The following is a 13,013-nucleotide window of genomic DNA, read 5'->3' as shown; positions in this document are numbered from 1 at the left end:
TTTTTTTTTTTTTTTTTTTTTTGTTCTTTTATTTTCTCGAGGCTTAAATATGGCTTTATAGAGTACAAATTCGTAATTATTTCTATTTATTATGTAATTATTTCGAAAAATATTGATTTTTTAAAAAAGAAAAGTAATTAAATTGTGAAATTCTTGTTTATTAAAGTCCGGCTAATGTAGGAAATAATCATGTGTTTATAAATAAAAAATACTCTCTCCATTAATGTGGATTCTCTTGAGAAAACTTAAAGCAAATCCACGAGAGCTTATGCTCAAAGTAGACAATATCATACTATTGTGGAGAGTCGTGTTCGTCTAATATGGTATCAACAAATATGCTCAAAGTGGACAATATCATATCATTATAGAGAGTCGTCCTCTAACATGGTATCAACGAATATATTTGATTTATAGGAAGTACCAAAAATACAAAATAAAATGAAATTAATTTGTTCAAAAATTAAACCATTTTCTAAAAAAATATTTTTTAAAATTAAAAAAATATTTTGTTTAGTTTAAGGATGTTTTTAAATTTTTAAAAGGAGTTTAAGAGATTAATAGATTTTTTTTTTTTAAGTGGAAGAATATTTTTGAAATTAATAAGATTATTTTTATCAAAAATAATTTTAAAAAATTTAAAGTTGGAAGGATATTTCTTTTTAATTAATTTAGTCCTAATAAATAAACATTGATTTAGTAATATAACGGAAATATTTATGAATATTTCCATATTTTAAAAGTTGGAAGGATATTTCTTTTTAATTAATTTAGTCCTAATAAATAAACACTGTTTTAGTAATATAATGGAAATATTTATGAATTAGAGGGTTCAAAATCAAAGATTTAATTACATACCATAAAGTAAAATTGTGAATTATTAATTTAATAAATCAATATACATTTTTTTTACTCACAGTAATATTATTATTTTATCGATAAATCTATAAAATTAAAATCTCGAACGCTCCTTTAACTAATTTATACATATGAATAAAATACCGTCTACAAAAATAGGTGAAAAGGCACCTTTTTTCAACGTTATTTAAGATTTAAAATTCGACCCCGAAATTTTTTCGAGACGTAATGAAGACCCGTTGCTCGGTTTATTTATTTACATTTATTTGGAAATGTGTGCATAGACTCCAAATAGATTAAAAAAAATTGAATACATTTATTATTAAACTAGGGGTGGTTGGAGGGCTTGGGCGTTTGGCGTACACTCAATAGCGTAAGTTTATAATTTCGTATTGATGGTAATAATTGAGGCAATAATAAAGTAAATTTTTAATGCAGTAAATAATTTGTCCATTTTTGTATATTTATATTCATTTAAAAATAAATAAATAAAATAACTGATATGTCAGATTTGATGAGGCATATAATATATATATATATATATACACACACATACACGTCCCAACTAAAGGTGTTGGCTTTGTTGGACTGACTTGCTCAATGACTAGGATGATTGCCCTGACTCTCGAGCCACTTTCAAGGGACATGATAAGATAAGGAATCAATACAAGGGGAATAAGATTCGGATTACCTTGTTGATCGAATATCTCAAGACAAGAACATTTTGTTTGAGATTCGAATCACTCCAGAAGCAAGATCGATCATGTCTAGCTTCAATGATTCTTGTTGATCAAATATCTCAAGACAAGAACACTTGTTTGAGATTCGAATCACTCCACAAGCAAGATTGATCATGTCGAGCTTGAATGATTCTACATGCAACCTAAACTACATAGAGTTGCAAAGAAACTTAGCCATTGGCTAAAGAAAAGCACAAATGCTTCTTTTGATATATCTTCTAAGTCTGATTACAAATACAACATAGATGGCTTTATATAGCCTCAAAATGAAACTATTAAAGACATTCCAAAAGTGGTAACATTCACACTTTATGGCCATAATTAGGCATTATGTAAATGTAACCGAAATTAAATAAAAAGTCTTAAAACACAATAACTCTAAATTATAACCCACCCAAAATTTACAACAATCAAACTTTATTCTTCTTCAATGTAGCATGAATTGAAACATCTTTTGATAATTTTGACAACCTTTTCTTCACATCTTCATTGAAGCATATTGTATGATTGATGTCTCTTGGTTCATATCAGGACAGGGATAAATAATATAATTCTCATCTCTAGCCTGACGTCGTTAAATTAACGGGTAGAAATATTTGCTCGTTTCCTCCCCCATTAAGGTTGAGTTGGATTGTAACGTTATTTTCGAGTTGGTTAAGTTGATACTGTTTGATGAAAGTCCCACGTCGTCTAATTTAGGAAACAATTATGGGTTTATAATCGAGGAATACTATCTCTATTGTATGAGAGCTTATGATCAAAGTGGACAATATCGTACCATTGTAGAGATCGGTGATTCCTAACATAGTATAGTCATGTCAATAGAATCCTTAAATGCCGAACAAAGGACTCCAAAAGAAAAAGAAGTCGAGGCTCCTCGAAGGCGTAGTAAAAATTTACTAGAACTCTAAAAGAAAAAGAGTCGAACCTCGATTAAAGGGATCAATAGAATCCTCAAATCCGAAGAAGAAGGAGTCGAGGCTCCTCGAAGACATAGTAAAGAATGACTAAGACTCCAAAAGAAAAGGAGTCGAACCTCGATTAAAGAGAGACGTACTTTATTCGAGAGAAGGTGTTGGATGAAAGTCTCACATTCGCTAATTTAGGAAATGATCGTAAACTAATTATAATTTAATTTTTTACGGAAAAATAAAATTATTTAAAAATTTAAAGCCCACTAATAACAATGGGCCGGGTTATGTAACTGGGCCTTCTACTGTTGGGCCATTCTGAGACGATGGTTGGGTCCTTTCTTCTCTCTACCGCTTACGGAGTATATAAGTTGTAATGCATTTTCTTTTAGGCGGCAACGGATCGTCGTCGAGATTCCGAATTTTTGTTCGACTTCCTTTCGTGTTCTGTTGCTAACCGGCGGTTCTAGTGCGTACCTTTTCTTCTCGGTGCCTTTTTCGTCGGCGGAGAGTGATTTATTGCTTTCTGCGCGTTTTGGTTCTTTGATCAGCATCGTAAGTATTCCATCAACTTATCATGCTGGTGATCTTTAATGTTATGTGTGAAAATTGAGGATCGATTGTTCTTGGATTTTTCTGTTTGTTTACCTTCTGCCTCTCTTAATTGGAACATATTTAGGTCAAGCATCATCGTTTTTATCTTCCAGTTATCTAGGTTAGTTTTAAGGTTAACCAATGATGAACTGAAATTTTAGTACGTTGGCTTTCTGGTGAAGGCGATTCTTCTGTATTTTTTTCAACCGATTTTTGAGTGTGCGTTGAAAAAAAGGGTGGAAATACAGTAGACGTAAATGTGAGGTTAGTTCTCACGGTTTTGTTTTGTATTTTTGTGTACATTGAAATAACAACTTTATTTTCGAGAAGGAGATTTTGGATATTGATTGTCAGTGTAATTCTCTTATGTTCATTAAATTTGCTGCTCAAAAAACGTCGGGCGGGAATTAGCATTTTTATTGAATTTGGAAGCATTTAGTCATTGTTATAATATATTTGACAATTCCAGTTTGTCTTTCTTATTTATTCTTGAGATGACATGTTTCTGGTTGGAACTAATTTTTTGGTTTGAGAAGGCTGACAAGTGTTTCTCTTTTCTTTATCTCTTTTGTTTCGTTTCGTTTGTTTTTTCATTTTTTAGACGTTTCTTCTGCGGCTTTCTGGTATTAGTAGATTGTCATCGTCCATAGTTTTAAAAGATATAACATCCAGTTATTGAAACTGATTGCATTTTGATATTTGTAAATGTTGCTGTCGTTTTCAGATGAAAACTGCTGAGGCATCATTGTTCAGTTTGTTGTGCAAACATAAGGATGAAGATTCTTCATCCGATGATGAGTCAGAGGATCTTGGTGATGTTCTTGACAGTGAGGTATCCTACTACTTAATTGCATTAGCTGCTGGTTTCTTAAATTCTTGCTTGTGTTGGTGTGGTGTTTTAACCTGTAGTTTTTCACAAATTATAGGTGAAAACTTACCTGAACACTAAGGAGGAGACACATTATAAAAAGATTATTTGGGAGCAAATGAACAAAGACTATCTTCAGGTTAAAGGCTTCTTGTACCTCTCAGTAACCCTTTGATTGCTTTAATAAAAGTCTTCACTTATACTTACATTGGAAAAAGATGATTTATGCTTCGATCATAGTTTAATTTCCAAATCAATGCTATGCATGGGTTTCAGGAACAAGCAGCTAAGAAAGAAGGCCATGATGTTGTTGGAGCTGCGGCCATTGTCAAAAAGTCAAAGAAGGTATTTAGCTATCATTGCATTTTATGTTTGGTAAAAAGTTTCTTATCCAGGAAAACATTGGATGAGAATTTTGAATCTTTTCATTCTATAGTATGATTTATGTTTTCTCATTCTGTTGGAAAACAGAGGCAAAGGATAACAGAAGCTCCAATAAACAAACCCGCTCAAGCCGAAACAGACACAACACGCGAAATTCTAACTAAGAAGGTATATCAACAGCATAAACTAATGAATAGAATCATTGGGTGGGCATGTGTCTCGTTGAATCCGTTCTAGTCTCAATTTTCAATTGTTACGTTTCTTAACTTCGCATTCCTCAGGCATGTTACTTTCCAATTCTGTAGGACCAACTTTGTAATGCTTCAAAGCCACCGGTAGCAGATATTGTCCTTTTTAGGCTTTCCCTTTTAAGCTTTCTCTCAAGGTTTTTAAAACGCGTCTGCTAGGAAGGGGTTTCCACGTCCTTATAAAAAATGCTTTGTTTTCCTCTCCAACTGACGTGGGATCTCACAAACTTCCACTCACGATTGTCTTATTGCACGTGAATAGGATGTGGTTTTATGAAAAATCTTCTTGGATTTTCTTTTTCACAAATCATTTCTCACGAAAGTCTCGCATGTTATCCACATGATTGTTTTGGGATTGTTTTAGCATGGGGAAGGGTATCTATATCCATGATGCCATGGTTTTCGTGCATTCTAAGCTAGTTTGTTTGGTTATGTAACACCTATTCACCCATTAGCTTATTTCCCACAATTATTCTCTGCAGAGGCTCAGTTCAAAATTCAACTTTGACGTGTTGGACAAACTCTTCACCGACACGGTATGTTTATCTATCGATTTCTTCCATATTGTTTCAGTATTTACATAATGACTGTAATTGTATCAGCAGATGAGGTCACCAAAGCTTAACCTTCCTGATTATTTCAATTAGTACTCAACGACACATGGTTCTTATAACTGCCTAACAATTTGTGTGCAGCCTGCCCCTGACTCAAGCAAAAAGCAGGAAGCCTCGAGTTTCGAAGAGAATAGTTTATCCACACAAAACCACTCTACGAATCAGCTTGAAGAAGACCTCGAAGGCAATAATCATGTCGATACGATATCTGAAGAGAACGCCATCGACTTTGAAGATGAAGATCCCCCAGAAGCTTATGGTAACGAGTATTATGATTACGAAAACGAAGAAGAGTACGGTTATGGATACGGTGACTATGGTGGTGAAGAGGAAGATTAGTTGATCAGTTCTTATACAGAAAGCTTCTTCTTCATTGGGCAAACTGCATGAGCGAAGAAAGGCAACATTTTTGGTCCAAATCTAACAATTATTGTCGTATTATTGTTCATTTCAAAGATAGGGCAGGTTATTTGTTCCTTTTCCCCAATAGCTTTATATTGTATTTATTACCTTTTTATGGCCCATTATTTATTTATTTATTTTGTCTTGTTAAGCTCTAAATAAATTAACAACAAAAAGGTGTAATTAATGTAAATTAAGGTTAGTTACCAAATAATCATATGATATACTTACGAGGTCCCAGTTGAGTGGAGAGGAGAACAAAACATTTCTTATAAGAGTGTGGAAACCTCTTCCTAATAAGCGCCTTTTAAAATCGTGAGGTTGATGACAATACATAATGGGCTTAACCGTGAGGTTGATGACAATGCACAATGGGCTTGGGGCATTATAAATGGTATTAGAGCTAGACATCGAATAGTGTGCCAACAAGAAAGTTGGACTCCTAAAGGGGTGGATTGTGAGATATCACGTCAGTTGGAGACGGAAATATAGCACTTTATAAGGGTGTGAAAACATCTTAGTAACACCACCTACGGTGGATTGTGAGGTCCCACATCAGTTGAGGAGGTTATATGACGGTGGATTATGAGGTCTTACATCAGTTAGAGAGTGGAATGAAACATTTTTTATAAAGTTATGGAAACCTATTTGATTTAAAACGGTGAGGCTAACGACGATACTTAATAAGCTAAAGTGGACAATATATAATAGTTATGGGCTTGAACCACGGTACGAATTTTAATAATTAAAGTGTCAAAAATCTAAAAAGAAAATATTATTGTTAAAATAAGACAACTTTCTAGTGTATAGAGATTTAATAAGGTCTAAATTCGACTTATTTAACGACCAAAATGACCAAAAAAACATTTATTAATCTCGTATTAAATGCCACGTCATTACTTTAATTACGTAAAAAATTAAATAATATAATAGTATAAAAGGATAATTTTTTAATCCTTAAAATAATTTCATCTATTCCCATTCCACACTGTGTTGGGAGAGGGGGACAGGGACCAGAAGGTTGGGGGTTAGATTACAGCCCCACGATCAGAATCTTAAATTACGTACCAATTCAGAACAAAAGGGAAATCGAGGCTGGTTTCGGTTGATTTCTCTTCAATTTTTCCTACAGGTTTGAGGATTTTACTCAAAATCATTCTACAAGGGAAGAATCCATTGCGCACTCATGGCTTCAGGTATGTTGGCCTTGATGTTCTGTAATTCGATCAAGTTCATACTCGGCCGAATTTTATGATTTCATCTGGGATCTTGCTTCGAGTTTTTAGTGACTTCGTTGATCTTTTTTTTCTCTTTCTGTTTTTTGTTTTTCTAGGGTTTAGGCATGTCTTAATTTCTACGCGTTGATTTCTCCTATCTTGATTGTCTTTCTCGAAAGGGCATAATTAAGCCGAAGCACGAACTTGGAATTGAAGTTTTTAGGAATTATACTAATTTTTATCATGGTTTTTATGATTCTACGAAGTACGAGCCCATTTCTTCTCTCTTGATTGCGTAGTTTTTACGTTAGATGAATTTTGTTGCTAGAATACACGTTTTTTCCTTCATAAACACGTACATAGAAGCTTAGAATTTGAAATTGGGATAAATTTCGTCGTGTGCGTGCGTGTGTGTGTGTTTCTTCTTGTCTGTGTGCATTTCTCTGGTATGAAGTTTTTCTGTTCACTTGCAGATTATGCGTTGAAGGTCCCTGCTGAACTCGAATCAGCTTTGCGGTTGAAGACTGTTCAATACTTCATTACAAAAAGGCCGTGGCTTGGTAATTCCCCATGGCTCTAGCCCTCGTTTGTCGAGATGTTTAACGCTTCTGTTCCTCTCCTATAGAATTTAGTTTCTGTATTATGGTTTTTTTATATGTTCTTATTGTTTCAGGTCTTCTATTTCAGATCTCTATGGGGTTAATGTTAGACCTGTTGCGCCATTTGGAAGTTCCAGTCGTCAGCCATTTGTTGATCCAGCATTAATACATCGATGCTTGCCTGATGAGCTACTGTTTGAGGTAAGGTTCTCATGGTGGATCAATTCCTTGTTTCGAACTTTTTGCTTTCTTACAGAACTTCCTATAGATTGAGCTCTATTTTTCTTAAATAGGTCTTTGCCAGAATGACGCCTTTTGACCTGGGACGGGCGTCATGTGTCTGTCGAAAATGGAGATACACTATTCGCAATCCTGTATTCTGGCGTGGTGCTTGCTTGAAGGCTTGGCAGGTGAAGTAACCATAAATTTAGTGGTTGAATCTTCGTAACATATAGCATATAAATATTAAACACGAAATCTTACACGAGTTCTATTGTCTACAGCTCTCTGGTGTGGTTGAAAACTACAAGTTTTTGCATCATATGTATGATGGGTCTTGGAGAAAAATGTGGCTTTTACGGCCAAGGATCCGCACCGATGGTGAGAACTGTTAGATATATGAATCCTAATGAATTGACTTGGAGTATATGATTTACCTTTGTTGTTTTCTTCTCCTCCCAAAATTATTAAACTATATAGGTTTTTCATTACTGAGTTAGCCTCATAATTATTTCACGTTTTGGATAGCAAATATACATTTTCTTTAGACTTGCTTATTAAGTTTTAAAATGCCATATCAACATTTAAAATACATAATGCATCTTTCTTCCAAGATGCCTGGGTGTTATGTGCTAGAAAAGCTGGAATTGGGTTTAGCTTTGTTTATGGATGAGAGGTCTTCGTTGTTGTTTTGGAGATTTCCAACGGTGCTCATGTGCATCGGCCCGTTTGACCATTTGTCTTCTGAGGAATATGTTTTCTACTGCCTTCTTGTTAGTTGCCTTTTGGATTGAAAGGCATAGATCTAATTTTTGTTATGAGCTTCAGGTCTTTACGTTAGCAGGAATACGTATATACGAGCTGGGGTTGCAGAGTGGAAGATTACCAATCCAGTTCACCTGGTATGTTTGAGGAAATCAAAAGAGTGAGGTTATTTTGAGTTTTTTTTTTTTTTCCTTCTTTTTGTTGATAAAAAACCAACTTTCATGAAGAAAATAATTAATAAATACAAGGGCATACAAAAAAATAAAGCCCACAAAAGGGAGCAACCCTATAGAAAGAGACTCCACTCAAGAAAAATAAGACCCAACAAGAGAAACATGAAATCTCACAAGGGACCAAACATGAAAAGACTCCCTATCAACTCTCTGAATTTCTATTGTTCATCTCTCCTAAAAAATACCCCACAACGAAGTGCACACCCTTGCTTGCCGTAAAAAACTCCTCTTCACCCGACATGGCTGATGAAGAAGAAATTCCTCGATTATATCACTAAAAACTATGTGTTGGACAAGCCGAAGGTCAAACACACCGAAGTAGTTCTCGATTCTTCCCATTCTTTTCTCTATGTTAAATTGTATCTCCTTTTCCTTTGCCCAACTTCTGCAGGTCTGCTACTTCCGTTACATCAGATTTTTTCCTTCTGGGCGGTTTCTCTACAAGGTGCCTGTTAACTGTCATCTAGTCTTTCTAAAATAGTTCATGTATTTGTTTTGTATCTAATTGCTGCCATTTGCATTTTTTATCTGTTACTTCTAGAATTCTTCACAGAAGATCAAGGATGTGGCTAAGTGCATGAACTTTCGTGCTTCAAAAGCAGACTGTATTTTTGGTGGACACTATACCTTGTCAGATGATAAGGTAATCTAAATTTGGTCTTTTTGGAGTGTTTCGTTCAACAACGTTTTTCAGATTGTAATCCGCAGGCTTTCTTTATGGTGCATTGACCCTCTCTGTAAAGTGGGGGATTCAATCCCTAGGTGAACAAAAGCCTTAAATTTTTCTTGCATTTGTAGTAATATTTTTGTTCTAACAGTTGGTTCTTACGCTTTGCCTTTCAAGTAGCTATTTGTCCAAATCTGTTCTTTCTTTCCCAGTTTGTACACCAGAACTTATGATCATGTCACTGCAGGTTGAAGCTGCTGTTTTGTACCCGGGCGCACGTCCTACTGTGCTCAGAATCCGTATGAGGTTTGTTCTATAGGCTTGTCTAATTTTTTAACTGTGTTGACCTTGTTTAGTCGGGGTTTTGGTCACCTATACGGTAGAATGGGTCTTGCATATTGTTCCTTCCTATCAGCCAAAGAATTTGGTGCTTTTTTAAAAAAGAAAATGAAGCAATCTAGTAATAGAACACCCTTGAATTGTGTTCCGCTTTATAAAAGAGTCTGGATGCAAGTCGACTAACGAAGCACTTGTTGAAAAGATGATTGAATTAAACTTATTTAAAGTCATTTAAGAGCATTATAATGAAACTTACTACAATTAGCTGAAGGTTTCTTTTGTTATCTGTTGTTCTATATAGGCTGAGAGGAACCTCGACAGGGGCTAACAACCGAATGGATCTATTGACCCTCGTTACCAGCGGTATGAACAATAATGAGGTTAGTGATCCAGAAGAAGATATCCTTGGCATAGTGGAAAGGTGGCGGGATGATGAAACGCACAACCCAGATGTGCCTGCAGTTTCTCATAAGCGGGGTCTGACACCTTTTATATTTGTTCCTTTTGATCAGGTAATTTCCTTTTACTTCATAGCACCGTGCCCGTTATAATTTAGAGATCTAAACACGCATTTAAAGTGAGGAAGATACCAGGATCTTGTCTTTTGAATTGCACAATAGTTCAAGTGGAATCTAGTGGGAAACACCAATGTTGGCTTGTAGTTGAACACTATTTAGATCTGAGGTTCTAAGGTAGGGTGGATATCCATGGAGATATTGTCTTCTTTGGGCTTTTTCATTCGGGGTTTCTCTCAAGGTTTTTAAAATGCTGTCTGCTAGGAAGATGTTTCCACACCCTTATAAAGAATGCTTCATTCCCCTCTCCAATCGATATGAGATCTTACAATCCACCCCCTTCGGGCCCAATGTCCTCGCTAGCACTCCTTCCTCTCCCCAATCAATGTGGAATCTCACAATCCACCCCTTTTGGGACTCAGCGTCTTCATTGGCACTCGTTCCTTTCTCCAATCGATGTGGGATTTCACAATCCACCTCCCTTTGGGGCCGAACGTCCTCGCTGACATACCGCCCGTTGTCCACCCCCATTCGGGGCTCAACGTCCTTGCTAGCGTACCGCCCAATGTTTGGCTCGGATACCATTTGTAACAGCCCAAGCCCACCACTAGCAAATATTGTCTTCTTTGGGCTTTTCCTTTCGGGCTTCCCTTCAAGGTTTTTAAAACGCATATGCTAGTGAGAGGTTTCCCCAGCCTTGTAAAGAATGTTTCGTTTCCCTCTCCAACTGATGTAGGATCTCACAATTCACCCTCTTTGGGACCCAACGTCCTTGTTAGCACTCGTTCCTCTCTCTAATTGACGTGGGATCTCACAAATTAACTCGAACTCAAAGTTAGAATGTCATGCACGACATTGAAGTTCCAACTTTTGTGTTCAGGTGGATATGTTAATGTAAAGGCAACCGTTTTTAAACTGCTATTTACCTTCTATGGTCCAAAAGTTTGCCACATGGGCCTTTAATTTAGAAATGTAGTCTTAGAATCTCTGTTAAACGGTTCGAAATTTTTGGTACCTCAATGTTTTTGAATTCTTTGGCTGATACAGGTGGAAACATCAGAACTAAACTTGCCTGTAGAGAAGATGGACTATTTTTTACCTGGCTGATGCTCCAACTTTACTGCATCTTTCTGTATATATTAGTCAGTCCAGCCTTAGAGATCATATTTATTTATTTATTTATTTCCCGGTCGTCTTACATGCTGCCTGTGTATAAATAACGAAGCACGTGAAGTTGCCCGAAAACGTGACAATTTCTTTGTTTCCTCTCGTTCTTGTTGTATCATTGCAGTATTATACGATTGTGTTGCAGAAGCTGCAAAAACGATGCCCGAGTTTGTTTATGAACTGAATGGTACCTTAGATTGAAGATTGTAAATGTTTAAATGGCTACTAGGCTTGTTTAAGAACACGTCTCGACCTAGCTTTGTCCACTGCTTAACTTATCACATGGATTACTCGTTTGCCCCGGAAGGACTTGCAAGATACAAAATTGGAAGTTCACATTTTTATTAAATTTACGTTTGAAAATTATATTTACTAGATCCATTCTTTTTTGAAAAATTCAAAATGAATTTTCACGAACACGTAGAACACGCAAAAGGGTATAGAGATTTGTTAGACAAGTATGAAAATTAGTAATTAAAATAGATGATAAAATATCGTACAATATACATTGTACTACAAATTTTGCTTTATTTATAAAAAAAAGGGAAACATTTATTTATTATTTTTGAATTTCTTGAAACAGTATTTTTTAAATAAAATATTAATAATTTCCTTCCAAAATTAATATAAAAAATATTTTAATTGTTTTTTCCGAGTTTAATAATATTTTTGAGATTTTTTTTTAAAGGTTGAAAGTATTATTAAAATTTAAAATTTTATGTATATAAATACTACGTAAAATTTATAAATATTTTTATTAATTTAGTCGAATTTTTAAAATATTATGCTATGATTATTTTTATTAATTTAGTAGATTTTTAAAACATGAATAGAAAGTAAATAACAAAATAAAAATAAATTTATAGTTATCAAATGAAAAATGAGTCTTTCCATTTTAAATCGAGTAGTTATTGATAAGGGGGAATAATTAGTTATTCAACTAATTGATTTAATTTTTAACTAATTAAGCTATATTAGAGTTAATTTAGGCATAATATTGTAAAAATAAAAAAAATAAAAAAAATAAAAAAAATAAAAAAATAAAAAAAGCGGCGCTCTCGAGACTCGAGTAACGTCGGTTCGGTTCCCTGGTTTTGATATGAACCGAACCAATCCGGTCCATAAGAACCGATATTATTCGGGTTGGGATTTCATCGGTTTTTTGGTTACCCATCTTCTCACGCGCTCATTGGCGCGGGAGTCTCTTGAAATACTAACGAATTGGCGCCCTTACCAGAAATTCACTCTCCCTCTGCTCATTGCTCACTTCTTGTGGTCTCTTCATCCATTTGCTGCTTCCGTTTTCCTCAACCCTCACCATCGCGCTTTACTCTCCACCCTCCCAATTAGGGCTTCGTAGTTCGGGTCTTAGCAAATGGATCAGTCTTCGCTGCAACTCATCCACGACGTTGGAACTAAATTGAGCAAACAGTCTCGCCCAACTAAGGATTTCATCGTCAAATCCCTCCGGGTAATTTTCCTACGTTGAATTTTCTGTTGTATTACGCTTTGAAATTCCTCTTTGGTTGGTGTCTGATTGCATTGTCCCCGGGTGTGTTCTTCTTTGCTTACTGAATAAGTTGACGATGGTTTTGTATTCGTGGTTAATTGTAAGTTCATACATGTTTTTTTTTTTTTTTTTTTTTTTTTTTTTTTTTTTTTTTTTTTTTTTTTTT

General features: G+C 35.0%; 3 protein-coding genes across 9 annotated transcripts in view; all 3 read left to right on the top strand.

Moving 5' to 3' along the window:
- The first annotated feature begins 2,781 nt into the window (after positions 1 to 2,781).
- LOC111442904 lies at positions 2,782 to 5,774 on the top strand. The gene is made up of 8 exons (XM_023080465.1): positions 2,782 to 2,795; positions 2,899 to 3,061; positions 3,825 to 3,932; positions 4,027 to 4,107; positions 4,245 to 4,313; positions 4,440 to 4,520; positions 5,083 to 5,136; positions 5,296 to 5,774. Exons 1-8 carry the CDS (start codon positions 2,782 to 2,784, stop codon positions 5,551 to 5,553), a joined length of 828 nt encoding a protein of 275 aa, XP_022936233.1. The 3' UTR covers positions 5,554 to 5,774.
- An 837-nt stretch (positions 5,775 to 6,611) lies between these two features.
- LOC111443541 (F-box protein 7) lies at positions 6,612 to 11,581 on the top strand. Its single transcript, XM_023081392.1, has 11 exons — positions 6,612 to 6,812; positions 7,307 to 7,393; positions 7,521 to 7,633; positions 7,726 to 7,842; positions 7,936 to 8,032; positions 8,480 to 8,553; positions 9,041 to 9,094; positions 9,191 to 9,292; positions 9,564 to 9,622; positions 9,957 to 10,167; positions 11,218 to 11,581. Exons 1-11 carry the CDS (start codon positions 6,803 to 6,805, stop codon positions 11,275 to 11,277), a joined length of 984 nt encoding a protein of 327 aa, XP_022937160.1. The 5' UTR covers positions 6,612 to 6,802; the 3' UTR covers positions 11,278 to 11,581.
- A 955-nt stretch (positions 11,582 to 12,536) lies between these two features.
- LOC111443537 (sister chromatid cohesion protein PDS5 homolog A-like) overlaps positions 12,537 to 13,013 on the top strand; it is an 18,874-nt gene continuing 18,397 nt past the window's right edge. For 4 of the 7 annotated variants that reach the window (XM_023081388.1, XM_023081386.1, XM_023081390.1 and 1 more), the window contains exon 1: positions 12,537 to 12,808. In XM_023081388.1, the coding sequence (XP_022937156.1) occupies positions 12,713 to 12,808 (96 nt within the window). In that variant the 5' untranslated portion in view covers positions 12,537 to 12,712. The remainder of the gene's footprint in view (positions 12,809 to 13,013) is intronic. The other 3 variants (XM_023081387.1, XM_023081385.1, XM_023081383.1) reach the window with 1 other exon arrangement.

The sequence above is a fragment of the Cucurbita moschata genome, unplaced genomic scaffold, assembly GCF_002738365.1.
Source record: "Cucurbita moschata cultivar Rifu unplaced genomic scaffold, Cmos_1.0 Cmo_Scf00005, whole genome shotgun sequence".
Lineage (NCBI taxonomy): Eukaryota > Viridiplantae > Streptophyta > Magnoliopsida > Cucurbitales > Cucurbitaceae > Cucurbita > Cucurbita moschata.
This window is presented reverse-complemented; position numbering and strand designations above follow the sequence as displayed.